This window comes from Zerene cesonia, chromosome 7 (assembly GCF_012273895.1).
Source record: "Zerene cesonia ecotype Mississippi chromosome 7, Zerene_cesonia_1.1, whole genome shotgun sequence".
NCBI lineage: Eukaryota > Metazoa > Arthropoda > Insecta > Lepidoptera > Pieridae > Zerene > Zerene cesonia.
The window spans coordinates 6789389-6816041 of NC_052108.1; the positions used below are offsets into that span (position 1 = coordinate 6789389).

The 26653-nt window shown below is 32.4% G+C and overlaps 1 protein-coding gene across 1 annotated transcript; it reads left to right on the forward strand.

Annotated features, from left to right (window-relative positions):
• The first annotated feature begins 844 nt into the window (after positions 1-844).
• Positions 845-26171, forward strand: LOC119840895 (GTP-binding protein Rhes). Its single transcript, XM_038367670.1, has 4 exons — positions 845-1404; positions 11984-12177; positions 22222-22402; positions 25245-26171. The coding sequence occupies exons 1-4, from the start codon at positions 1013-1015 to the stop codon at positions 25693-25695; spliced, it is 1218 nt and encodes a 405-aa protein (XP_038223598.1). The 5' UTR covers positions 845-1012; the 3' UTR covers positions 25696-26171.
• The last annotated feature ends 482 nt before the right edge of the window (positions 26172-26653 follow it).

The window sequence follows — 26653 nt, forward strand, 5'->3', positions numbered from 1 at the left end:
AAGTTATATAATCCTTATAATATTGCAGTTATTATGAACTCTAAGGTGATTTTGAAGATGCATTTCCTATTTGAATTACGCTGCATTTGGCTTCAATGTGTATCTTATTTTAAACACGCAGGTAAGCCCCACGGGCTGTAATAAAAATTGTCTTCCCTTGTTTATGCCTCTTTTCATCAATCGTTAATTTGAATATATTCTTTTAAGTGTCTGCATCATTTACTTTACACATTTAAATCAAATAATTCACTTTCACACCTTGGTTAAAATAACAATATCTTGTTTTTTTCACATAGAAACAAACGATGAAAGTCTTTAGTTTTAATTGTGACTATTAACTTAATTATAAAAGGAATTAAGAGAAGAAAAAATTTGTTCGTCTTTTTTTATGTTAATTAAGTATTGAAATGACTACGAGATTTTTTAGAGTTCAATCTTTTTTCAGGCAATCGGAACATTTTTCTTATTTATTTTTATTTGACTTAATTAGACTTTTCGCTAGGTACGGCTCTGTGAAACGGTTTCTGGAAAACTTATTCAAGCATTTAATTAACTTCTCAAATAGTTATTGCACTTTGAAAATCAGGTTTGCAAGTAGACTGTTGCTAGAAATATGGCAATTCCCAACTTATTCTTATTATTCTTTTTATAAATGCGAAAGGAACTCTTCCTGTCTGTTTGCCTTTTCTTCAAGCATAAACTTCTAACCCAATTTGGAGGAAATTTGGTAAAGTTATAGATTGAGAACCGAGAAGGGATAAGGATAGTTTTCATCCCGGAAATCCCACAGGACTGTCATTCTTTTCCTTAGACTTAGCGGGCGAAAAGTTAGTTATTTACAGACTTTCTTTTATACAGATTTCATACTATAAAACAATGACGGGAATGTTTTTTTGTGCTGAGAATTGAATAAAGTCATAGACGTGAAGTAGTTGCTCAAATGTAAAATAAAGTGCTAAGTGAAAGAAAACAGAAAATACAATACAGTGACAGTGTTAAAATGCATTAAAAAATGTTGAACGGGACAACAGACCGGGGGACACTATCCCTCCAATCTTCTCCTGTTAAGGTATCGCCCTCAGGGGTTAAAGGGACTTCAAGCCCAGTTAAAGCATCGCCAAGTCCAGTAAGAGCATCATCAAGTCCAGTTAGGGCGCCTACTTCGCCTTTAAAGTCGTCTTTATCACCTAGTGGAAGGCAAAGGTCGCCCAGAAAATGTCAATTCGCGGCACCAGCTGAAGATTCGAGAGATAAATGTGGGACCTCCTGGTTGTGTCGGCGGGGGGCTGGAGTGGACGGTGGGGATACAGCCGTGGAGTCGCCGGGGCCTAGCACACCGATACCGCAGAGTTGTGAGGAGACTGCCCCACCGCCTAAAAATTGCTTCAGGCTTGTTATGTTGGGGTAAGTTTACGTCGACTTTTTTGTACATACTGTTTAAGATGTTTTAAACCCATCTACAGAACGTATCACGGAAGATAAGCCGAGAATTAAATTTTACAGACCATATGGTGATATAAGAGTTAAACACCTTATTAACAAAACACCTATCTAGAAAACCCTATTTCGTCTAACTGCTTACACATTCGTGAATTTATTTTTTTCACACGGACACATGTATAAATGGCCACCTCAAAAATGATTTTTGTAATATAGATTAAAAATAATATAGTATAATATGTATAGATAGATTCGTACTAAACAATGAATGTTACATTTCAGTTGCCGTTACAGAAAAGAGCTAATACAATCTGTGGGGAAACTATAGATAAGTGGCTTTTCCAGCTCATTCATAATAAATTAGCTCATGTTAAATTAATGGCACAAGCTCATGCTCACCGAAGCAATTGACCGCGTGTAATCAACAATATATAAAATAGAAATAATATCGATATGAATTACGAATAGACTAGGTATTGTAATTAAAATTATTTAAAAACCAAAGTGCCTTCTTTGTCAGAACTGGACTAATGAAATGGAACCACACCAGAAGCACAGCTTTCAAGTAAATAAAGAGTCACCAAAATCAGTTTATCCAGATAAAATTCAGAGGTAACAAATACAAAAATACAGGCGAAGATACTCCCGTTTTTTGCAGTAGTTAAAAATTGAAAGACCTTCAAAAACCATTTAAATTTACATTCATGTTTTATTTGAATTAATATATAATCAAGTACAATACATTATATCTTAGAAATCCATAGCATAAACTAAAATGTAATATCTACTTATAACATACAATTAGGGATTAGATAAAGTAGGCTCTTGACATACAAATTGTGTAATATGAAAGATCGAATTTTCAATGAGAACCTAACAAGATACACAAAACTTGTGTCGTCGATACTTCAAACTGATGTATCACGCAATAAATCTAACCATCAACACGCTAGGCGAGGAACTAAATTGCGAATTCCGTGTCACACCAGCGTTTGAGATTACCTACATCTGATACATGTTATATCTACTACCATTGGCTACGTTTTTAGAGCGATTAGATTGTACGAGCCTTTGGAATTCGAATGAGTTTTGACGCAAATGCAATTTGTATCGTACTTTATGATATTTACGATTCGTGTAAGCGGCTGCATGAAAGAATTAGCATGCAATGCGGTATAAATAGTGTGGTGAAAATGCAAAAGGGAAAAATGTACGAACAAATTTATACAACTGTACATTTGCATGACTTTGATGTAGAGTAGTTATGCATTTTTTATTCTATTGCGATTGCAAAAATACGTTTATTGATGTTGTTAACCTATACTTGTAATAGAGAGTAGAAGAGTCAAGAGTTTCTTTGTGCCAACGCCCTTATTTCAGGAACTACTGGAGCAATATTCAAAAGTCTGTCACCATTGGATATAAATATACGTAATCTAAGTGATATAGGCTATGGGGTTTTCTATGGACAGAGCTGTCGCGGCCCGTTAGATAGCAAAAAATTATTATCATTTAATTTACATGCACGAAAAGATCTTTTAGTTTGTTACGATAAATCGATGGGTAAGAAGGTTGTGTCATAATTGCGAATATAGTAGGGGATACAATCAGATGAACTAATAGGATAACGTGTCAAAGAGATTAATTGATGTTCGCTTACGTATAATTCTGTGTTGTCGCAATTGTTGACATAACACGTGTAGCGTATTTGGTTTAATATGTGTTATTATATACGAGCTTACAAGTGATTAAAATAACTTTGCTTTACTTTTAATCCTTAAAATATTCGGTACCTATAAACTATTTTAGAATATCATTGATCATAACTAAATAGACGTTCTTTAGATACTGAATTATCTAATTTATATGATATAATTCATAATTTAATTCTAGTAGTATAATGGAGTTTGTGTAGAAATGAAGTACAAAACACAAATATCCACTATAGTTTATTCACTACTAAAGATTTGAACACTTTTACAATGAATACATTCCTATATTGCGAAATCTTTAGTCTATTACAATAAGTTAACAAAGAACCTCAACGAAACTCTTAACGAACTCTTAACGACTCATTCCGACTTCATAACGACTATCTTACAAAAACGCGGCCGATGACAAATTTTATGTTGCCGCGCTCCCATTGGCCGAGCGCGGACCAACGCGGCCATCGTATAGAATTATGGTCGCGTTAACCTCTCTTTGAAATTTACCGCCGCTCGGGTGCGTTCCGTTACAGTAGTCCTTTTTAGTACGAGTAATACATAAAACACATTTTTTTGCACTAAGAATAAAAAATACATATATGAACATTGAGACGTTTGCAACGTAATTACTGTTAAATTGTGGAAATATACTTAAAGTATTGTAGTGGGTATGTATTGGATAGCATTTTTTACTTCCTTATTAATTTTTAAGTTCAATGCGTAATAAGGAATACGTACATAATAGTATTTTACCAGCATCATAAAGCCATACGTTATTCATTAACTTTCAGTGGGGCTTAAATTTTTAACGGAACGCTCATGGATGGTTCCAGGATATCGTGACTTTGTAAACAATGTAAATATTGTAGTAGATAAACAGACCGCGGTTCTGAGCGGGCTATTTTTTAAATTGGCACGACTTGAATTTGTTAATGTGATATGAACATTGACTTGTGTGTATAATGAAGCTTCTTTAATGTTAGAATGATCAACTCTTTTGAATTACTCGGTTTGGTTATTGTGACAAAGGTTGACCACGCAAGATCTAGTTTAAGTATATAATATGTAGAAAATTACATTGAATTCGTTCAATGATGTAGGCGTTGAAAGCGTATCAGTCTGACAAAGAGATAAACTGACGATGTAACTACTATATTTATACTATAATTATACTATAATTTTTAGAATTTTTCCAATTATTTTTAATTACTGAGTAAAATATCTAGTTATTTTGCTTTGTTTTCACTTTAATGTTTATTGGTGTGTTATTTTTTCACATACGACTTTTCCAATTTTCCCATATACTTTAACACATTGTTTCGTTCTTTATATGATGGTATTTATCTTTTGATGAAATGAGCACAATAGCAAAAAATCAGTTTAAATATATTTTATAAAGGCTTAGAAACTAGAAAATGTGATGGAGCTAAAACTGTAATTATTTCAATGAAAAGCTGTCAACAGCAAAATTCATTATTACTCTTGATTAACACATTCTATTAATTCGTTATTTCTTACTATATAAAATAAATTCAATATTTATGTCAAGTTAGTGTAATAAACTTTGCGAATTTCTAATTTATTTCATATATGAACATTACGTTGGCATTACCGTATTATGTTATCTGTGGCATTACACGATTCCATTAAGATTATTTTCTATTATATAATGTAAAACAAACCGAGCTTTCTTTTTGTAAGAATGGGCTGTTGGTTCGCCTGATTGTAGCTTATTTAATTGTTAAAAGACTTGAGACATAAACACAAAGAATATAATAATTTGAATTAAAATATATCAATGCTAATAACGTAAAGTTGAAGAGTTCGTTTATTTGCTTGCACGCTTAAGAACCAATGAACCCATTTCAAAAATTCATTCATCATTCGATATGTACGTGATCCCTGAGGCTATAAATAACAAATACCTCGTGCGAAGCCGGGGACAGCTAGTTGAGTAATAAATACACTAAAGTAATCCGTTTCTCATTTGAAATATAGAATGTATTCTTGTGATAATGGTGATTATAGATCACAATACTACCTATAATAAATATTACAGTATCACGTTATCGATGGTATGAAGTATCTAATAGAATTCATTTTGAAATGTTGTGTGATTTTAACAATAGGTAGCTAGTAGCTAAAAAGCATCGACGCATACGTGTCTAGTTTGTTAAATGCATGTTTTAGTAATATTGTTTTCCATTATTAGTTCTGTAATTAAATACTACTTTTACTCAGAAAGTTATAGGTGAAATTAATGTGGGGGCGATTTGACTAGAGCAAAAGTATATTTTTTCCTAATAAATATTCAGTTAAATGAATCCAATATTGTTTTGTTTTTGTATTCAAACCCTAGCGACGATACGTACTGTAAAATAACAGTGTAGATAGAAACATGACTCATGAAATTGTATTAACTAGAAGAAAAGTTAAGTGTATACTTTTTCAATATGCGTATTCATTCTTTTAAATTGCCTCTTACACTTAAAAAATTCAGACCAAAATGCCACAAGGTATGTATAGGCGCCAATGACATCAGCGTTATCTTGTATTGTAATAATATGCCGACTAGGTGTCTTTTTTGGCCCCACACATAATTAATTGTTTTATTATATACTAGACTCGTCGTCTCGTCCTCGTCCCGGCTACGGCCGGATATCAAGATTCCTGTTTTATCCGAAGGGAGCATTTAATCGGGATAAAAAATATCCTAATATTATTTCCGACTTCTGAAAGCTTGAAATTTGTTTTTAAATTTTCCATCCACTTGTGTACTATAGCGTCCATAATATTTGATAATACCCTTATAATTTAATTTTAATATTAGGTTTTTTAAAAACTACTTTTTAAAAATAAGCTACTGAATTGACGAGAAGCAATTAGAGAGATAATCGGGCCCAGACCCATGATCAGTTCCGTCCTGAGAGAGGATAGCTAATAGAACTCAATATGGCTATATGGCACAGAGACGAACTGGTTTCACTAACTAACAGTATCTTACTTTATCCTATCCTATCCTACTAGTCCTATTATAATATTATAAATGCGAAAGTTTGTAAGGATGTGTATGTGTTTGTTGCTCTTTCACACAAAAACTACTAAACCGATTGCAATGAAATTTGATACGTAGATAGCTGAACAACTGGAATAACATATAGGCAACTTTTTATCCCGATATGCCTTCGGGATACGGCCTCATGCGGGTGAAACCGCGGGGCGCACTTAGTGTTATATAATCCTAGCTTTCCACCAGCGCTTTCATTCGTGTAGTACTTTTACTGTTTTTTTTTTTAAGATGGTTCCTGGATTCTCTCTTGTAGGATTTCCAGGATAAAACCAATTCGATGACCTTTTTTTGAGGCGGCGGTTTTTTTTTTTTTGGATAGACGTAAGGTATCAGACATACGAAGTTCATCTCGTATTTATTATATTGTTATATAATGTTTGTTTAGTGAAAGAGGAGATACAAATATTATACTATTTCTCTTTTATTCGTTTAAAATATGCTAGCTGTTCGATCAGGCACCGCGTAGATTCATCCAGTCTCAACAGTAAAAAAAATCCAAAAGTCACTCAAGAATAACACAGCTCTCTACTGGTTAAAGAATTTTCCGAATTTTTTATCTTTAAATTATTTAAAATCATGTTAAATATACAAACAGCCTACAACTATAAATAACGAACACGAAAAGAAGAATCTTTCTATTTTAGTAAATGTTCTAATTAACTTTTATTTAAGTATGCTCGTACAGAATCGCGATTTATTCTTTAATTATCGCCTTGACACGCTTGAGTTCAATTAAACACCTCTCGGCTGTACGTTTCTGTTTACAGCTTTAGCGGTGAAGCGAACATAAGAAGTAAAATTCAAAAGTTACAATAAAATTGGTATTAGATTTTGTAGTGAAGTCTTTGTTTCCATAATAGATTCAATTTCAAATATCACGTGTAATCCTCTATCAAGGTGTTTTAACGTAAATATAAATCTATTATGTGATAATAAGTAATTAATTAACTTGGCAAATTATAGTTTAGACAGTATCGTGACAAAATGCCCAGCATGTTATTTTTTAATGCATCCATTACAATATTACATCCAACATTTTTACATTAACAAAAAATTTATTAAGTCCGGTTCTGCCTAGGATTGACTTTTAATACGGTAGAAAGATATTAAGTAAGAAAATTGATCACCTTTTAAAAATATCATTTAATATACTTGTCCTTTATTAAAACAAAACAGTGCAGTAATCCTAGAATCAGAAAATATTTAAACAGAAACGTTGTGAATAACAAGCATATTTTATACAATCGTATTGAAGTGTTATGATAGTAAATATGTAAATTATATTTTATATGTGACAAAAGCAATTATTGTAGAAACACATAACACCACAAAACATCAACATAATAACGCCATGAACCCCATCACTTAACCTTTTTGCTGCGCTGGCAAGAAGGGCTTAGACAAAATTAATTTACTATGATAATGCTCGGGTAATATTTGTCTTAGAAGACAGAGGTCAAGTCCAAGGGCCCAAGTAAACACTTGCAGACCTCTTTAAGGCTGATTTATTAAAGACGTAGCTCGATAACCGTAAAGGCAGTGTAGACCCACACTTGAGACTACATAACATGTAACTATGCCTTTAACTCCTTTCGCTTATAAAATTAATATGGATACTGAGTGTTAATTTTTGTTGTTGAATAGGGAAGCGCAAGCCGCTCCCGCTGGTGAACTAAGATGTGACTTAAGATGTAGCGCGCTTCCCTAGAAGATCCTGTTCAATCTTTTAAAGACTCAATGGTATTCGTCGAAAAAACATAGACTTAAGAAGCAGTCCTTTGCGGATCGAATAAAGGATGTTGAGATGAAACGCTTTTTCCGGGTGAGACATGAGACTAAAACATGAATAAAATCATCAAATAGTCAACAATCCGCTTGTCCAGGAATCACTCAGGTTGATGACTGATCGTTTTTTTTTCAAATTTTATTCGATAAAATTTATATTTATATTATTATTTATATTAATCGGTTGAGAAATCAAAACAACACACAAGAAATACCCAAAGAAATAGCTAAAACGTTCCTTGATTAGCTTTCGGGTTATGACATGGCAGTTTTGAATTTGTGATGAAAATGAAATTTAACTTAATAAAAACATTCGTATATATTTTCGGTTGTACGAAAAAGGGTATGTGTAAGATTACAAGAATAATTTCGTCTTTCTTTTCCAACAATCCATATAAATTTCTGTCACGTATACATTTTCGACTTTCTTATTTCTTATAACTCACATACGTATTCCTAATAAGTTTCAAATCAAGTTGTAAAAATCTTTTAGGAACAAAGAAAGACAAACCTCTAGTAATGTAGTAGTAATGAACGACAATCCGTTGGAGGTTGTGCTCTTAAAGCTGTTATTTGATTGTATCTTTGTTACAGACTCATTCTTGCGGATGAAATAAAAATAAAAGTGTATTTGCTGTACAATAAAGTACTTTCGATGATGTGGTCATTAGTACATTACACTTGTATATGTACAACGTTCCTTTTTTCGCATTTTTGTTTAGGTTTGAACTTTCGGAAGATGAAAGAAACAGAAAACATTATAAATAGAGGCATTTTTCTGTTTAATCATTCCGTCCCAATTAGCGATATCTATACTTTAAAAGCATAGAGAATATTATATAGTCTGTCTTACACAATATTATTATATTATGTGTGTTGACATTCGCGATAGACTCACAATAACGCACTTCAATGCGCGACCGCTCGCTTTGTATGAGATAGTATCCAGGCATCGCAAGTAATGTATAATTTTCTTTGTGTCAGCCTCCCTGCGACCACGCTCAGTGTGAAGAGTTTCAAACGTCGGGTTAAATAATATGATGAAAATTCGAGTTTAAAATCCGCTAAAAATACTAATTTCGCAATGTGTAATTTTCTATCTGTTTGCTGTTTGTCAGTGTGCCGTTTTTCACAACTAACGTGAGATATTTATGAAGTTTTTGAACTTTTTTATGCGCGTTTTCAAACGTGCGCGGCCCGCCTGCTTCGCCCATTTAATTGTTCCGAGTTCCCCATACAACTGGGTCCGTTATTATCTAATCTATATTGTTAGTGTAACTCGTCTTCTGTTTATCTACCTGAAGGAAACTTGGAATTGGCCATTAATATTCATCACATATGCATAGAACAACCTTTACTTATTTTGTGTGAGTGTTTAGAAGTCCTTTGAGCAATCTAAGCAATTTTGCCGGTGGTTTAAATGATTTAAGATTAATTTTATCAAATGTACGCTTTAATTTACCTAATTATTTACCTTTCTATAAGTTAAATATATGATACATCAAAAGGTAAAATTATTGAGACTTTAATAAACATATTATACAGATAAAATATTTTATAGACTTCAATTATGGGGTGACTGTTAAACATATAAAACTGAAAGAGTAGATATGTACAATTTCTGAGGCGGGATCACGGGTGACCAAGTGGTCAGGCGACGCCAAAGTGCGGCGAATGACGTGGGTTCATATCCTGCCTCGTGACCGATTTTTTAAATCCTTTAAAAAAATTTACATACAAGACAATTAAGTATCTAACTTTAAGTTTGACCATCAGAAAGGACCAAGGTCTGTCGTAAACAGTGGAAGCAACTGGAAAATCACCAATAACAGAAATAAAACAATACTGAGATCGAATGCTCTTAAATTTTAAACTGAAGTTTTATCAGAAAGCAATTACCATTTTATAGAAGAAGTTTTAAAGTTAGAGAGCATTCTTTATTTTTATCCAGTCGCTCGTGGATTACTCGACAATCTTTGTTAAGAGAAAAGTTCGATTTGCTTGTAAATTAAGTGAATATTATTATAAGAGATCGGATTTGAACTTAGCTTTTGTTTGTAGTTTAACAGATTTTTAAGATTCCTCCGCTGATGTCCAAGTGTAACTGAATTAGCATTTTTAGTATTATAATGTCGGACATGAAAAAAAAAACGTGTTATCGCTTCAAACATTTTTATTATTACATAGAAATCAAGTTATATGTAGAGGAGCAAATATATGTCTTCGTCTCAATTATTGCTGCCTTATATTTGAGAGTATCAGACAGCGCTGATTTACAGACGCCCCATATAATTAAAACTAATACACAAATATGCAAAATCAAAGACAAATTATTGAAATTCAAATACGGGACCCCAAGAAGAAAATCTTATTATATAAAATTCTCTCTACTTAAGAATAAACTGTGAGAAAAACGTTGTAGCCTGTAGGAGATAGGATGCCTTTTCGTGAATTACATCCTCAGGGAAAATAAAAATATTTTGGTGTGCTGTATAAGATCTTTTTCAGAAGGCCTGTTGCCAAAATTCTTTACCTTTTTAGGCGCGAACAGGTATCCTGTGGGCGTAGTTTTATTTCTGCGGGAGTGAGGGAAAAGATAAGCAAAACTTTTTCATGGACATTATTCTTTTTGTATGTAAACTCCATTCTGATTTATGATTGTAACGCTGGTTTCATACTCTTGTTCACGATATTATTTTGTAAATCTTATGATGAGTTTTTTTTATTATTTTGTTGTCATTTTCTTATGCGTATAGTACCGTGATTGTTGTATTGTCTTATTTTATTTATATTACCATTTCTAATACTAGGAATTGTGTCTAATAATGGGGTTAATTACATTTGTTCCGGGTTCAATCTATATTGCTAACTATTAATCTATGGTGTACTAGAATAAATGTTTCATTTAATAGAATGTGAAACAACGTTCGTAAACTAAATCACTCATAATAAAGATAAATGCCCTACTTAAGCTATTCTACGTTGGGAGGTACCTGTTCATATTTATTCTATGATTCATTTACCTAAATCAATGACCAATAGCATTCAGAAGTGGTGGTGGAAATGTATGGGCTGATGATAATGATACATTTTCATTTCTTCTCATAACAAATTTTTTAATAATAATAATAATAAATCTATATTTTATTAAGTAGGATTTACATTATTGCAACGACAACGAGGACCTGTTCCTTCCCTAGGAGTGATACATATAATAATAATAATATTGTTTTAATTTATTTCAATATGTTTAAACATAGCTGTACTTACGATTTCCCGCGGTAGTTATGAAGACGGATTTATTAGCTAATAAAAATCTTCATTAAAATCACAGTTCTTGTAAATTAAAATAAAATTGGAAACTCAACAGTTTCAAAGGTAAACACCAAATCAGTAGAAACGTTCGTGAATTTAAAAAGCCGGTTGGAGATTTTATTTTGTTCTCGATATAAATTGGAAAACGTACAATTTTCATAAATTCTTCTCAAGTTTCTCGTTAGTATAACCGTGGCTAAAAAGGTAAAGCATTATAATAAAATGGACATTTTTTAAAAATAAAAGTCTCATGCTATCTGGCTTTAATTATATATTGCAATATTTTATTATATATTGCAATATTTTATTATATATTGCAATATTTCCCTCATATTAAACTTGGAATGTTAATATTTGTATGAACCAAAATAATTTTTCCAAATACCATATTTTATGTTACGTCGCTTCCAACTGTTCTTTTCGGCATTTTTTAAGTGAACGAATGATTAAACTTTGTATAAAACCATTCCTAAGTAGCTATTTGTCAAATAAGACCGTCCAAATTTGTTTGTCAGTAATGCCTTACGACAAAAGTCTCGCATTTCGCTGCTCTACACTTTCTCAAAAACAAAAGCGACCTGAAACTAAGACGGTATTATGTCGGAACGTTATTAAGTCCTAAAGTTGAAGAGGCTTGGAAATTCTAGTATTTAATAACATTTTGCAGGTCAGCTCGCGTCGGCAAGACGTCACTCGTGGCCAGATTCTTGGGCACCAAGTTTGAGGATTGTTACACTCCTACAATAGAAGACTTTCATCGCAAGCTGTATAGAATACGAGGTGAAGTTTATCAGCTGGACCTGCTTGATACATCTGGGAACCACCCGTTTCCTGCTATGCGTCGGCTATCGTTCTTAACAGGTTAGAAAGAAAGAAAAAATACTAGCTAATAAAAAAAAAATTGGTTTAAAAACGCAATCTAAGTCCAGTGAAGGAACTTAAGACTCCCTACTGAAGTTTGGTTAGATTTGATACTAGATATCTAGCATACATTAAGAGAACTATGTCCATACACAGTATTGTAAATTAATTTTACAAAAACAAAAAACAATATTTTAGACATAACAAATTATAATATTGTCCCGGCCGACCACGCTCTGACAAATCCCGATGGAATTAAGTGGCTTTTGAGGAGTTTCACGAAACAGAAAGATCTTTTTTGAGATGTAGAATAGGACATAAGTGGCGTCATTGATAAGATAAGATGTTGGTACGACATATGAAAATATATATTTATGTCTATATTATTGATCAGAATTTTGAATAATATGTAATTACTATATTTAGTAATATTTCTCTAAAGCTTCGCTAGATGTATCCTCACAAAAAGAGACTTATTATACCGCACGTAATTTATAATTCAATTATTAGCTATATATAATGTATTTACTTTAAAACATGAACATTTTATATGTAGTAAGAATCTCTGAATCCTATTACTTGCTTCGTTGAACGCTGAACGATGATCTACTGTCCCCTGAACCACGTCCGTCTATCGAAAAATTATAAAAAATGCTTGGATATTTACATATAGATACGTGCATTTTAAATATATATACAATTATGAAAATTTCAACATAAAATAAATAAAATTAGATCATAATATAATGGGTCTAATAAAAAATATACATTTCTCAAAAGATATCCTCACTTTCTGTTTTATATTAAGATAAACCAAACATACCGTTTTAGATATTTACGCATATAATTCCTTTTATTTAGCTCAAAATACTAGCACCTTATTATAAATTAAATTACGCACTCTTATTATTAAAGATACAAAACAACAGAACAAAACCGCAGACGGTTAATTAAATTAACGTGTTGTGCGCTGTTTTAAGTGTAAATAAAACTATTTACCTATTTTCTTATTAAAATATGTATAGAGTTATTTATAGAAAACATATTATATTTATAGAAAGACTGCGTATTTTATATAAACATTCTTCTTCTTCTTCATTAAAATCATGCATTAAATCAATCTAAAAACATATAACGCACAGACACACCTTTTTTGTCATTGGTTACCTTTCGAGTTTGACGACTATTATACAATAACAGAAGATGTTATCCCTTTAACCCTTCTCTATCACACAACCGCACGTGTTAACAATTTGCCTAAAATTAAATTCCAATGGTTACGAAATTAATTACAGTAGTTCTTCCTTAATTGCATTTCTATTGCTTGCCGCGCCCAACGATTATTGAATTTAATATGTAAAATAATTAAAACTTTACGCTGCTCAGGCGCTAAAATATAATTGCAATATGGTTTTAAATCGCAGCGAAAACAAAATAAGAAAGTTATTTATTATGATGAAACCTAACTTCAAAACGACGTAATAAATTCTTTGAATTAAATTTAAATTCAACTTTCCTGTGTCCAGAATTCTTACTTAAAAAACACACAAGGATGGTTAAGTATCGTGCATGGTTTAAAATTTTTTTGTTTATATCAGCCATTTGATTTTTTTAATCAGAAAAATAATGTACTTCCGTCCAGAAACTGTGATTGATACATGCTACATGCCAGACGGAAGCACAGATACTCAAACTACAAACTTATAACACTATGTTTCCGTTATAGATAAAAAAAACCACAGATGCAATAAAGCATTTATATTCTGTGCGGTGCGCGGGAACGCAAACTGTGCTTTTTATTCCAACTTCAGTTTGCAGTTCGCACCTACCGTTCCGCTGAATGCATATTCAATATTATTTCAGCCGGTTACAGCAGAAACTATGTATTTTTGTTCAAAAACTTTTCTGTTTTTCGAATTTACCGCAAACGTTTTAAAAAGTACGACTTTAAAGCCTCGAGGTTTAAAACATTAATTGGAAATATGGAAAAATACTCGGTCAGACAGTGTGCTAAAACCTTATTATCCTACCTAGTTATTGTAACTAAAATATACACAGTAGGTACTCACCTACAGATTTATCTTACCTTCACACTATTGTAGATACTATTACAAGATTTATAAACATTAAATATGCAGTAGTCTATTTTATGTCTCAACTATCACCAAGTTTAGTTTCCAATCGTTTGTAGTTACACAAACTCGTTTGCAGGTTACCGATACTTTATATAACGTGCTTTATTTACAATTTTCATAATATAGCTTGTGCCCGGTGAAATATTTTTAAAAGTTTCCAATATTTTTATCTATTAAACGGATTAAAAAGCATTGTTTTTATTTTTATAAACGCATACGTGTAGAATAAACAAACTCCTATCAAATTTCATGTATATCGGAGCTAGTAATTTGCATCTGACGTAATTTTACTAACCCACGTTGAAAGCCTTTGAGCCGAGCTACGATACCGCTATAAAGAGGCGTGAAAACAACGTGAAAATCTAAACCGAATGTTTTGCATACACCTCTATACAAGGCACAATCTCCGTTGGAATGGAATGGTTTTAGGCACAAGATAAGTATCTAAAACCATTCAATTCGTTTGAGTAGCTATGTGAATTGTTCATTTCACGCCCTGAAGATTGTAGCTCTTTGTTTTTTTCAGCATGATATGCCCGATTTGTTCTGTGTCATTTGGAAGGTACAAAATATATTCGAGCGAAATTGCATCGCATCAGCGTAGAATCGTCGCTCGCTTATATTTAAAATTCGAATCTTTTGTATGTAGGTGCATGTTTTTGTATTGAAATCTCACACAAAAATGAAATAAATTATTTTTATAAAATTACGTACCACGTACACGTTTTATGTTACACGATTAAATAGCCAGTTTCAAGAGAAAATAAACATTTTTGATTTTACACTTGAACTAGCATTGAATTTTGTCTATTTAATCATCGAACCTGTCATTAGCCTGAACCTGTTATTAACCTGTCATTGTTACACTAATTGACATAATATAACTAATTGCCATCAAATCTAACTAGTTAACACGTCACAGTCAGGTTAGACGTTAGATATTTATTTATTATCAGAGAAACGTACGTAGTCGAGTAAAAAGTTGATTAATCCACGTGAAAACCGCTAAATGCGCCTTGTGTGTACATCCAGTCTTATCTTTTAAGAAAATATCATGTGATAATTCATAAAACTGCACTAAAGTAACGCACACAATTTAATGATAAATACCTTCTTAGATATTAATCTACTCTTCGCTTCCTTGTGAAATCCGTATAGCGTAAAGAGACATTGAAGTAACTTCCTCTTGCTTTTTAGAGTGATTACAATAATAGATCGTAATGTTGCATGTTTTATTTCAAAAGTAATTTTTTTTAAATCGTTTAACATCATTGTAAATAAAATTGCACACACTGCTTGGACAAACTATCCGGATCATCAAGTACCTATTGGTTCTTAAATGTACTTAATAAACAATTTATATGAGATTTGCGTATTTATGAAAACACTATACACTTGTGTGTAATTATGAAAACACTGTATGTAAATAGGAAATATTTGTTTTTACACACAACAAATGACCATAAAAAATATAGTACGCGCATAATAAAAAATTGTTGCCTGGTCTCTACCAGGCAACAATTTTTTATTATGCTTTTTTATTATGGCTATATATATATGGCTTATTTTTTATTATGGCTTTTAGCCATAAGGCCGCCCTTTGTATACTAGTTTTTGTTTCTTTTTAAATTTTATTTCTTTTTTTATATTTTGTAAGTGTGAAAGTGTGCAATAAAGAATAAATAAATAAATAAATAAATAAATAAATTAATAAATAAAAATCTGTGATTTCAATCTTCAATGTTACAAGCAGACGTTTCATTTTTATTCATTTTAGAGGATGCTAATACAAGCTTTTTATTTTTCGACTCGTGATTCTAATGAAATGTCAGCGAATACCCATGCGTCAGTCAAACAGCACCCATTTCAAATCAGTAGACGTTATAAAGTACAGATTCAAAAGCGTTTAGCGAAACGGAACGTAATAAATTGAAAAAAATATTGTGTAGATACATACTTCTAGAACAAATTTTTATTCAACATTAGAAAATATTATATCTACAACTCTATAATATAATACCGTTCACAAAGGAACATTATGTGCAGAAATACAGTATAGCTTATTAAGCGGCCCTGTCACTTCATAGTGATCACTTACAGGCAACCGGGTACAAGGAAGGAGGTCTATTTCCTTCTCCTCGCCCTTCCCAGTTCATTTCATCTTTCCAGTCATCAATCCTTTCCTTATCCCTTAAAAGCGGGCAGCGTATCCTCAGAGGTCTGAGCCTTTGCGCATGTTCATGGGCGGAGGTGATCATTTACCATCAGGCAAACCACCAGCTCAGTTGCCCGCTATGACATAAAAAAGCCTATGAATATTAAATTGTTAGGTCGAATAAGTCGAAGAAATCAAAATGGTTACCTTATTCTGAAGAAAGTTATATAAAATATGTTCTATCTAATATTGTGTTTATTAGCTAAATACACGTTGTGAGTTTTCTTTTCATTAAACGTTGTTACTTTATTTAAAAAGTTTGTAATCATGTAATAATGTACTTATACAAATAAAACATGCCTACATCGCTGAGTTTATTTACGTATTCTACATTGACTAGATATATAAATATCAGACTCTTTCTGCAATTTTATCTGATTTACAAAAAAGCGGTAACAGTGTAGAAAAATGTAGTTAAGATATCCAATTTAGACTTTGTTCGTAGTTAAGAAATTACGCTTAACAAAGAGGTTGTAACAGGAGCTTAGTTATACGTGTGGTTTAACGAGGTGTTTGATTAATTATCTGTTATGCAACTAAATCTATAATATCACAGAAACTCACCTATTTTACAATCTTGTTTTCAAAACACTATGACATTAAAAAGTGAAGTCCCGTGTCCTCTACTGGGGTAGGAGGGGCTGTATGGGGCAGATGATATACATGTTTCGCTGATCGATTTTCTTTATGGATCTACCTTCTGTGTCCTGCCAGACTGAGATGTTTTTTGTGCGTCCCCGACGGGAATCGAACCCAGGACCCGTCCGTTCTAAGCTTACGCGTTAGCCACTGTACCAAGGAGGCAGTCATAAAATTATATTAAGAATAAAATTTATATTCTATTGTTTCAAACAAAAAGAAGGAATATAAGTCTTCTGCTTCTTTTTTATTTTTAATTAGATATATGGGATATATGCCAAACGACTACAACACACTATCAGATTTAGAAGGTTCGAACGTCAGGTATTTATTAGTATATTGTCTTTGTCAGAAGTATCATCAACCAAGAAGTCTTACTAACCATACTATTTATAATCGCTTCTCATATTTTAATTGCATAGCGTGTTTGTTTGTTTATTTCTCTTATCTAATATATATCTTTGAAGTTTACTTCACAACGGAGCGATTGTTCGGTATGTTTTTTTGTGTACGGATATAGCTAGATGGTTAGAGAGTGACATAGGCTATTTAACAGCGGTGGTTCTCATTTCCATTGGATTTTCTTGACTACGCGGGCGATGCCGTTAGCGGAAAGCTAGTTAATATATTAATACCGATACCAACAGCGCATTGACACGGATGTTAATTACCTTGAAGCGTTGACGCTCGAGTTTGGGACTAGATTAGCCACCTAGATACCTAGGGCTTCGGGCAATTTCTACGGCAATTAACTTGCCCCAGTTTGTGCACTGTCTCTCTACACGTGTACGTTGATTGAAAATTATCGGGTAACACTACAGTTAGTAGATTTTAATAGTATACATTGGCATATATGTTAACATTTTGTATTATATGTTCGTCTCGTGAATTGAGGTTTTAATTTTCATATAATTATGTGATGTGTTGCAACGGTCACACATCGAATTAAAAAAAAAAAACAGGTAGCCATGAAAATAATACACATGATAGGCAATAAATGGATACAAATTTTGATCATGTTTTAATAGGGTAGAAGTGCAAAACGGAAATCAGATGTAAGACATTTTCAAACATGATTTGACTTTTTAAACACCAACAGGTATATTTCTATTGTTCATGAAGTTTATTAAACCATCCACATTTCATTACGAAGCATAGAAAAGATACCTATAAGAAAAAAAAAAGAAATTTAATAATTTTTCTACATCATTTTACAGATTCGAATTGTAGAATGGTTTTTATATCATACTAGCTTTTGCTTGCGACTTCGCACGCGTTAAATTCGGAGTTTAACAAATGTTATTACACATATAAACCTTCTTGTTGAATCATTTATTTAAAATACCCATCAAAATTATTCATTCATTCAAAATCCGTTGTGTAGTTTCAATGATCTAAGCATACAAACACATATACATACATACATAGAGACAGATATGCGGTGAGCGACTTTGCTTTATGCTATATAGTGCTTAGCCCTGCCGCATGGTCTCACCAAGTAACTCTAACAATTCTGGCAAATATTTCTTTATCTTTTGTGTTATTATGATTAAACTTTGGTTATACCACAGATAACATAATACCATAGACACTACCAATAAGTAGGAATAGATACAATAGGATAATGTGTAGTAAATTGAAAATGCCGCTGGTATATAAAAATAGCTTTAAATAAATCGTAGATAAACGCCGCTACGACAGAGTTTAACTTTTAATGGTATTACTTATCGGTGGGGTGACATTGTTAAACAACTTTCATTTTTCATTGTGAAACGTCTAGTGTATGCATTGTTGAAATATAATGGCGTACAAATATAAGGATTTTATAGTTTTATAAGTGACGTTTACAATACCGAAGGTTGTTCTCAATTCGACTGCTTTTTATTCTCTGTATTTTTCTTGCAGTTTGTGTTTGATAGGAAATTGTTGTCATTTGATCGCATTATAGAATCTGGAGTGGTACCTTTTTTATGTCATAGTCAAAAACGGAGCGGGTGGGTCGCCTGATGGCAAGCGCTAACACCGCCTATGAACATTTGGAGAGGCGTAAGGTCAATTGCAGACTTTACGCCTCTACAAATAGATTGCTGACTTTAAATGTGGAAGGGATAAGAAAGGATTGACGAGAGGAATAAAGAAATGGATTGGGAAGAGTAAGGAAAAGGATATGGGCCTCCGGCTCCCCTACTTTCCGTACGAAACACAATAGCATGCTATTATTTCACGCCGGTTTTCTGTGCGGTTGTGATACTTCCCCGGTGAGAGCTGGTCCAATGACTCCCACATACAAAAGACAAGACCTCCCACCACATAACGTTGGTCGCCATTTTTGTTGAAAAGACCCAATTATTATATTCATTAAAATAGTAAACAATTGCCATCATAATGTTAATTATGGACATATACGCAATAAATAAAAATGAATTTCATATTCAGTTACTTACTAAAATACTATATAATCGTTAATATAATATTCGTTTCAATATAACCAATCTCTTAACAATTTACATATGCGTACAATTATGTCGACCACGATAAGTGCCTCTTTTAATGTTAAAACATGTATTCAATTAACACGTGTCGAACAATGTCCAAGTATCAATATGAATATTTCATTGCTCAATATGGCAATACCAAATTCTCTAACATGCCTTTGAATATCGAATAATTAAACAGCTCCTGAACTTTCATTACATATTATATAAGTGCCTATTCAAATTGTTATTAATCAATCGTCGCCATCATCAGTCTATCTTCATTCTTGGACCTGCCGGTATCCTTACGATATACAGTGGTGATGTGGATAATTGAAAATTCTATTTAATTCCTGCACACTCCCGTTGTCCGAACCAACGACGTTTCGATTAAAGTCCGAGGTTCTATCGACTTAACCACCACGCTTTTCGTAAAATTTATAAGCCAATACTACAAATGTAATAGACATTTTTAACACAGACATGATCCTTTAATAAGTTGAATTTTACGACTTGTCTAACCTCAAAACGACTTCTTGAAACTCTAGAATCAATGTATTATTAAATTATAAATAACGTGCGTATACACATACAAGTACTCTATAATATCATCAACATATTTTATTCTAAAAAGTAGACAAAATACTTAACATAGTATTTGTATTCTTTGTCAATATAATTTACACTCATTACCAGTTCTGTTTGTAGTCATAATAAAGAAAACTATACAAACATATGATACAATACATGACAATTTATCACAGGTGCCAAATCCAGGAGGGAATAAATAGAAACCTGCTTATTTCAGCAGATTCCCGGAATTCACTCTCGCAGTCGTATGAATTCGCGCCCTTATTGTTCATCTCAATTCACGTAGGTACCTCGTGACGTCAGCAATGTTCAAATAGTTCACGTTTCGAAAGTTTGCAAAACAATTTAATACGCTTGTAGATTACGTGCTAGAAGTGAACAGAAAGTTTTATACGACCGTCCCGACGAAATCGACTTAAAATATTCTAAACTTGAAATTGAACGTCGCCGAATGGCGAATCTTAGCTGTTAGCTGTTGAAAGGGTGACTGGATATTCGAGAAATTTCAACCGAAGTCAACGGAGGTGTTTGAGAGCAAACGTGATAAGTTTCCAGTATTTGAATTTGTATTTAATAACTTCAAAGCTGAAGAAAATATAGGAAATTAGATATTTTTTCAAATAGTTGAACTTCTGTAAAAGGATAACAAACTAAATAGGTAGCGGATTTTAAACTCTTTGTCTCGTATATTTTAATCTATTATTGCTCGGTTATTATACTTACAAAATAATAACAAAAAATAGGCATAAAGCTATCTAGTATAGTTTATTACAAATTTTGTGATTTGAATATAAAAGCAACAGTTGGGAAACAAAATGTTCAGTATCTGTTGAATAATTTTGAGAGCTTGTATTTGAAATATATTTTTGTATACTTCTATTGTATTTTACAAGCCAAGTGACCAAAGGTTCATTTTTCATCTATTTTGGGTACAAAGCAGAGATGACACTTGACATGAGAAATTGAACAAACATTTTGTATTCATATTTGTGTAATTCATTTTATTTTCCTCTTTGGAGTATGTTCTTGAGATTATTAAAACTCAGATTCTACGTTACAACAACTTCTTTTATATTAATTACGTAAATTTTTTTTTGAATAAATTCCTCATATATATAAAAAGCCCATGTAAGTTTCATTAATGTTAATTTTCTTCATATAACATATTAGTCTCTATTTTAAACTCTTACGCATTTAAATTGTTATTGTATATGCCACTCATAGATTTTGACGAGGAAATATATCCCAGTAGGTAACGAACGAACGTGTGAAATTGATAACGTTTTTTGATTAATTGAATTCATTTAAAAAGACAATAAAATACATTTTATTTGAACATTCATTTGCATGCATATTGTCTACAATGAAATATGAAATTGGTAAGAGCTGAAATCAACTTAATTAACGTTGTTCGCCCGTTGTCATTTCGATTAAAAATGTTTACAAAACTTGTCATGTTTGTATTCACAATGAATGAGTCAAGGGTGCTCAGGATCGTGACAATAGCACTCCATAACATAAATGATGTATATTTTGACAATATCGTCGGTTCATTAGATTACATAAAACATTATTTTAATTGTATATAATTGTAAACTTTATTGAATACAGTTTATTTTTTATTCATATAACATATTATACGTACTTGTTATAGCTCGTGGCCGGCATGCAACCCAAAAAGATCGCTAGATAAACATATTCTAATAATCGCGATGCGTAACAGTGTAAATTTACAGTTACATAACATAACATAATTATCAAATAAATTCGGTGTTTATTTTAATTATACACCAATCTTTCCAACACTAGCAACGTAGCCCTTTATCTAGGTATACCGTCCTATAAACAAAACATCTAGTTTTGTTTGCGACTTCGTGCGGTTTGTGTACAAAAGGTTTAGGGATTTAAATTCTACTTTAAAGTTTGAAAAAAAACATCATGGTAGAATGCATATGTAATCTATACTATTAAAAACGTTTATCTGATATAGGTGATTTATTCGTGCTGGTCTTCGCGATGGACTGCCGCGAGTCTTTCGAAGAGGTCATCCGGCTTCGCGAGCAGATACTGGAGACAAAGGCTAGTGCGAGCAGCGGTAGTAGCCGAGGCCGTCGACAAGCTCCAAGAGTTCCAATGGCGATCGCTGGCAACAAATGTGATAAGGATTTGAAGTGAGTTTGTTGCTTTTAATTGCAACAGGACTTAAATTCTAGGGATAAAGTTTGTTTGGATTATGATACGGTTTTCTACAAGATCTTTGTTACATATTTATTAAAAAAGTAATACGCAGAACAATCAGGACAAGAGAAAAGACGAATAGACGAGACAGTGTTGAAATCGTATAAACACAGTTTATATTTACGTAGGTAATTCAATCGCAAGCACTTCATTATGGCGCGTGAGGTCTTCTCTAATTTCCATCTCCTATTTCAACCACCTTAAGTTTATTTTTTTATTATTACAGCCTGCCAAAGACTGATCCATATTTATGCTTAATTTTTATGCTAATTTGACCTGAAAATAGAAGATAATATATAAATCAATAAATATGATATAGTTTAAAACAATTTTGGCAGCAACATATAAGCTATATGTTAAAGATTTTGATCAAGCCTGCGCAATATTGCGATGCTGTTAGTTCGAGGATGCATTATTCTCGCTCCGTAATCCGATGTATTCAGATAAGCTGCAATGTTAATACATCATTGTTTGAATTCAGTCCTAACGTTACTTATGCATAGTTTAATGGCTTAATACAATGTTCGTTTTGAATACACAAGCTGTTGTGATAAATGATTTGATAAGACCAATAATTTAGTTAGTTATGCTGTTAAGAAATACCTACCATAATCAAAGACAAAACAGCACGAATTTAATTTTTGAAAAGTATAAAACATAAAGTTACTGTTTAATCCTATGGAGTCCTTGCATGAAGATTTGAGTGAAATTTTGAAAACAGTCACTCTAGTTATATATGATGAATATAATGTTATACCCACACGTACATTGCTTGTCCTTCAACATTTGTTTTCTATCTGAAATAGCATGGGATCGTAGAAAGTAAGCGGATTCGCGTTAGTTAGTGAACATTAATAAACGCCCGATCATTGGGTTGTATTGTTTTTTTAAAGAATTATATAAAAATATCAAACTAATAAATCTACTCGTTCATATCTTATCTACAAAATTTTGAATGAATATTTATGTTATAACATGATGAAATTAATGATTGAAGTTATACTTTTGATATTACATAAACATGTCAAAAGCATGACTTTAATCGTTTCAAGCCTTTCACCAATTTCTTATTTATATATCTTGCTTACGAAGAGTAAAGCTGTTATTCATATTTAATTAAAGATCTTAGAAGTATGCCTTCTATATAAACAAATTTATATATCATGATTAATAGTCCCTTAATGGGCCAGGACCAAACTTGATAGATGACATGTCGATGATAATACTTGTATCTTGAATGATTGCTTGTGACCAATTTGTAAGATCTAAAATAATAGAATAGTGAAGTTTTCGTTTGCCATAATTATTATTGAGTACTTAATGTATAAAAATAAGTTCGTTTTACAACAATACTTCAGTGTGTATAATGTGCTTCTTAGAGGTATTATTCATAGAGGTGTTAGATATATATACTAGCTTTCCGCTCGTGGCTTGTCTCTCATTGTTAAAGGTTAAGATTCTGGACAGATCTGGAGTTATCCCCGCATAGTTCTAGATCCTGTGGGATTTCCGCGATTAAAGCTATTATATGTCGGATTTTTTTCGGATCTCAAACTGTATCTGTCATCATCATCATCAGCCCATATATGTACCCACTGCTGAAACACAGGCCTCCTATGAGGATTCAGGCAATAATCCAGCACCCTGGCCAAGTGCGGGATGGCAGATGTCACATGTCGTCGAACTTTTTGATTCTTGGACATGCCGGTTTCCTCACGATGTTTTCCTTCACCATTTTAAGCAGTAGTGATGTTATCCACATGTGCAGATAAATTGAAAAATCAATTTATTTCCTGCACGCTCACCCGGTCTCGAACTGAATCTGTAAATAATCCAAATTGATTTAGTAGTTCAGGCGTCAAGAACAGACAGACAGGCAGATTTAATAGTTAGTTGTATAGATAGTATATAGATAGTTCCTAACCTAACCTAGGTTAGGAAATATCAAATTAGAGTATTGATAGATTGGTATAGTCTATCGAGAATTACGGTTAATAAACCGCTAGCTCAAGTGAACGATCGCAGTTGTGTTGTTGACTTATAATTGAATCAAGTTACTGGATGAGGTCGTTGATGGAATGAAAACTGCTATATTCTTGGTAGATACGGACTGCTTTATTCAGTATGTTCAATATTATTTTAAATTATAGTTTCGTATGTTTGCTATCTTTGTATACCAATAATATAGCAAACGTTTTATTCAACAAAAACATAGAACGGAATCACGTCATTCATGAAATTGGAGACATGCAGAAAATTGATTTTAAACAACGAACAAAAAGCCCAATTCAGGAACTTCTATTTTATTTTGAATTTCAAATGCAATTCATGACTTTACCCGCAGACAAACGCGCTTTATTTTGAGGAAATCTTGAATAAAATTTGCTTTTCTGGTTTATCGGCATAACCCTTCGTTCTATTTCACTTGTTTGTTCAACATAAAATGGATTATTGAGGAATTTTGTTGGTTATGCTTGGTAAAATGGTAGAAATATTAGATTTTATGGATCTATCTAATAAAGTGAGATGCAATACAGAAGAGAGCTTTTTTGACAACAAATATGAAACGTAGAATTTATGTGTAATGTCGTATTGTCGTCATCAACATATCGGACCTGAACATTGAAGTTTCTTGAAAGTTCTAGAGATTCCAGCTAATATAAATATACATCACGTACCAAAAAAACAATTCCACAAAGTATGATAAAGGATAACTATATATACTTATATCAGTAAGCATGTATTTTATCATCTTATCAGTGCTTTCTTTCACAGATCTGTACAAGCAGAAGAAGCAAGCGCATACTGTGCAACTCAGGACTCTGCATGCGTTTTCATAGAGACATCCGCTAAGAAAAACTTTCACGTAGATGACTTATTCTATGAACTGTTCGTAGTTGCGAATTTACCTTTAGAGATGGCTCCCAATCACCATAAAAGGGTAAGCGCTGCATTCGGCAGCCCGTGCACCCTCCCCCCTACCAGTAGCCAAAGTAGCAGAAGTAAGAAATGTACTCTATCTATAAAGCGAAGACTATCAGACGCATGTGGCGTGGTAGCACCTAATGTAAGAAGACCAAGTATTCGAACTGATTTGATGATTATGAGAACCAAAACTTGTGCCAAAGGTGAAGGTGATAACGTCGGAGGTAGTCCTAAGCTAAATTTGAACAGACTTGTCAGATCAAACGCACAAAATGATAAGCGATCGTGTGTCATACAGTAGATAAGGAAAAGATAACGCGTACATTCAAATACTAATGTCTCTCTTAAGAAAGGTGCTACCGCTGGAATAAAGTCTCTTGTGTAAGACAACTTTTGTGACCCCATTTGTAGAAATAGACGGAATATTCGATAAAGTTAATCGAACAAATTTACATAGTTCTCCGAGTTTTCTTCGAAGCATTTACGCAAATTACAAAATATTTAATTAAGCATAAATGTCGATGGAATTAAATGTTGTTACAGTACTATTAAGGTGTTGTTACGATATTACATTGTAAAGATGTAAGTTTACGTTTAATAATTATTTTTATTATTGCTTTGTTTGTAAAATGATGTTTAGTGTTGGAAGCTTCGAATGTAAAATGTATATTGCGTGATTATCATGTGATGCTGTGTTCTCGCTTTTATTACGTTTTATTTCCTTATGCAGATGGAATCAACTTTTGCAATTCGGAATAGTTATTGGAAGGGACCAAATTGTTCTTGCGTAAAAAGTTTAACTTGATTAACCTCTTTGCTCATATCAAAAATTTTATCGCTCGGGAAAAAGCTAAACTTTTAAAGCATTGAACCTTGATTGTATTAAAACTTTTTTAAGGGGCTGGCGAAATTTGTAATTGTATAAACTCGAATCTTCAATTATGTGTTTATTGATATATTTATGGCTATACATTGTTATTGTTTGAAAATATTAATGCTAAGGTATGAGCGATATTATATTTAAGTAAATTAAAAGGTGAAAATTTAGCAACGGTATTGCTGTATTATGTTTATTATTCATGAAAAAGTCGCGTTTAAATCTTACCATCATACATATTGTTATTACTACAGAAACATGCCAAAAAGTAAACACTACAAAATCATATGCTCCTGTAGAGAAATATTATACGAATGTGGATGTATCTGTTCTGTTTACCTAGTAAAGTGAACTGAGTGCTGTGCAAAATTACTATTTGCTT

Bases quoted from the DNA above. Each gene is read 5' to 3' on its own strand.
- LOC119840895 (XM_038367670.1), top strand. From the start codon at position 1,013: ATGTTGAACGGGACAACAGACCGGGGGACACTATCCCTCCAATCTTCT. The intron at 1,405-11,983 runs GTAAGTTTACGT...AACATTTTGCAG, and splicing joins TTCAGGCTTGTTATGTTGGG to GTCAGCTCGCGTCGGCAAGA. The intron at 22,403-25,244 runs GTGAGTTTGTTG...TTTCTTTCACAG, and splicing joins AAATGTGATAAGGATTTGAA to ATCTGTACAAGCAGAAGAAG.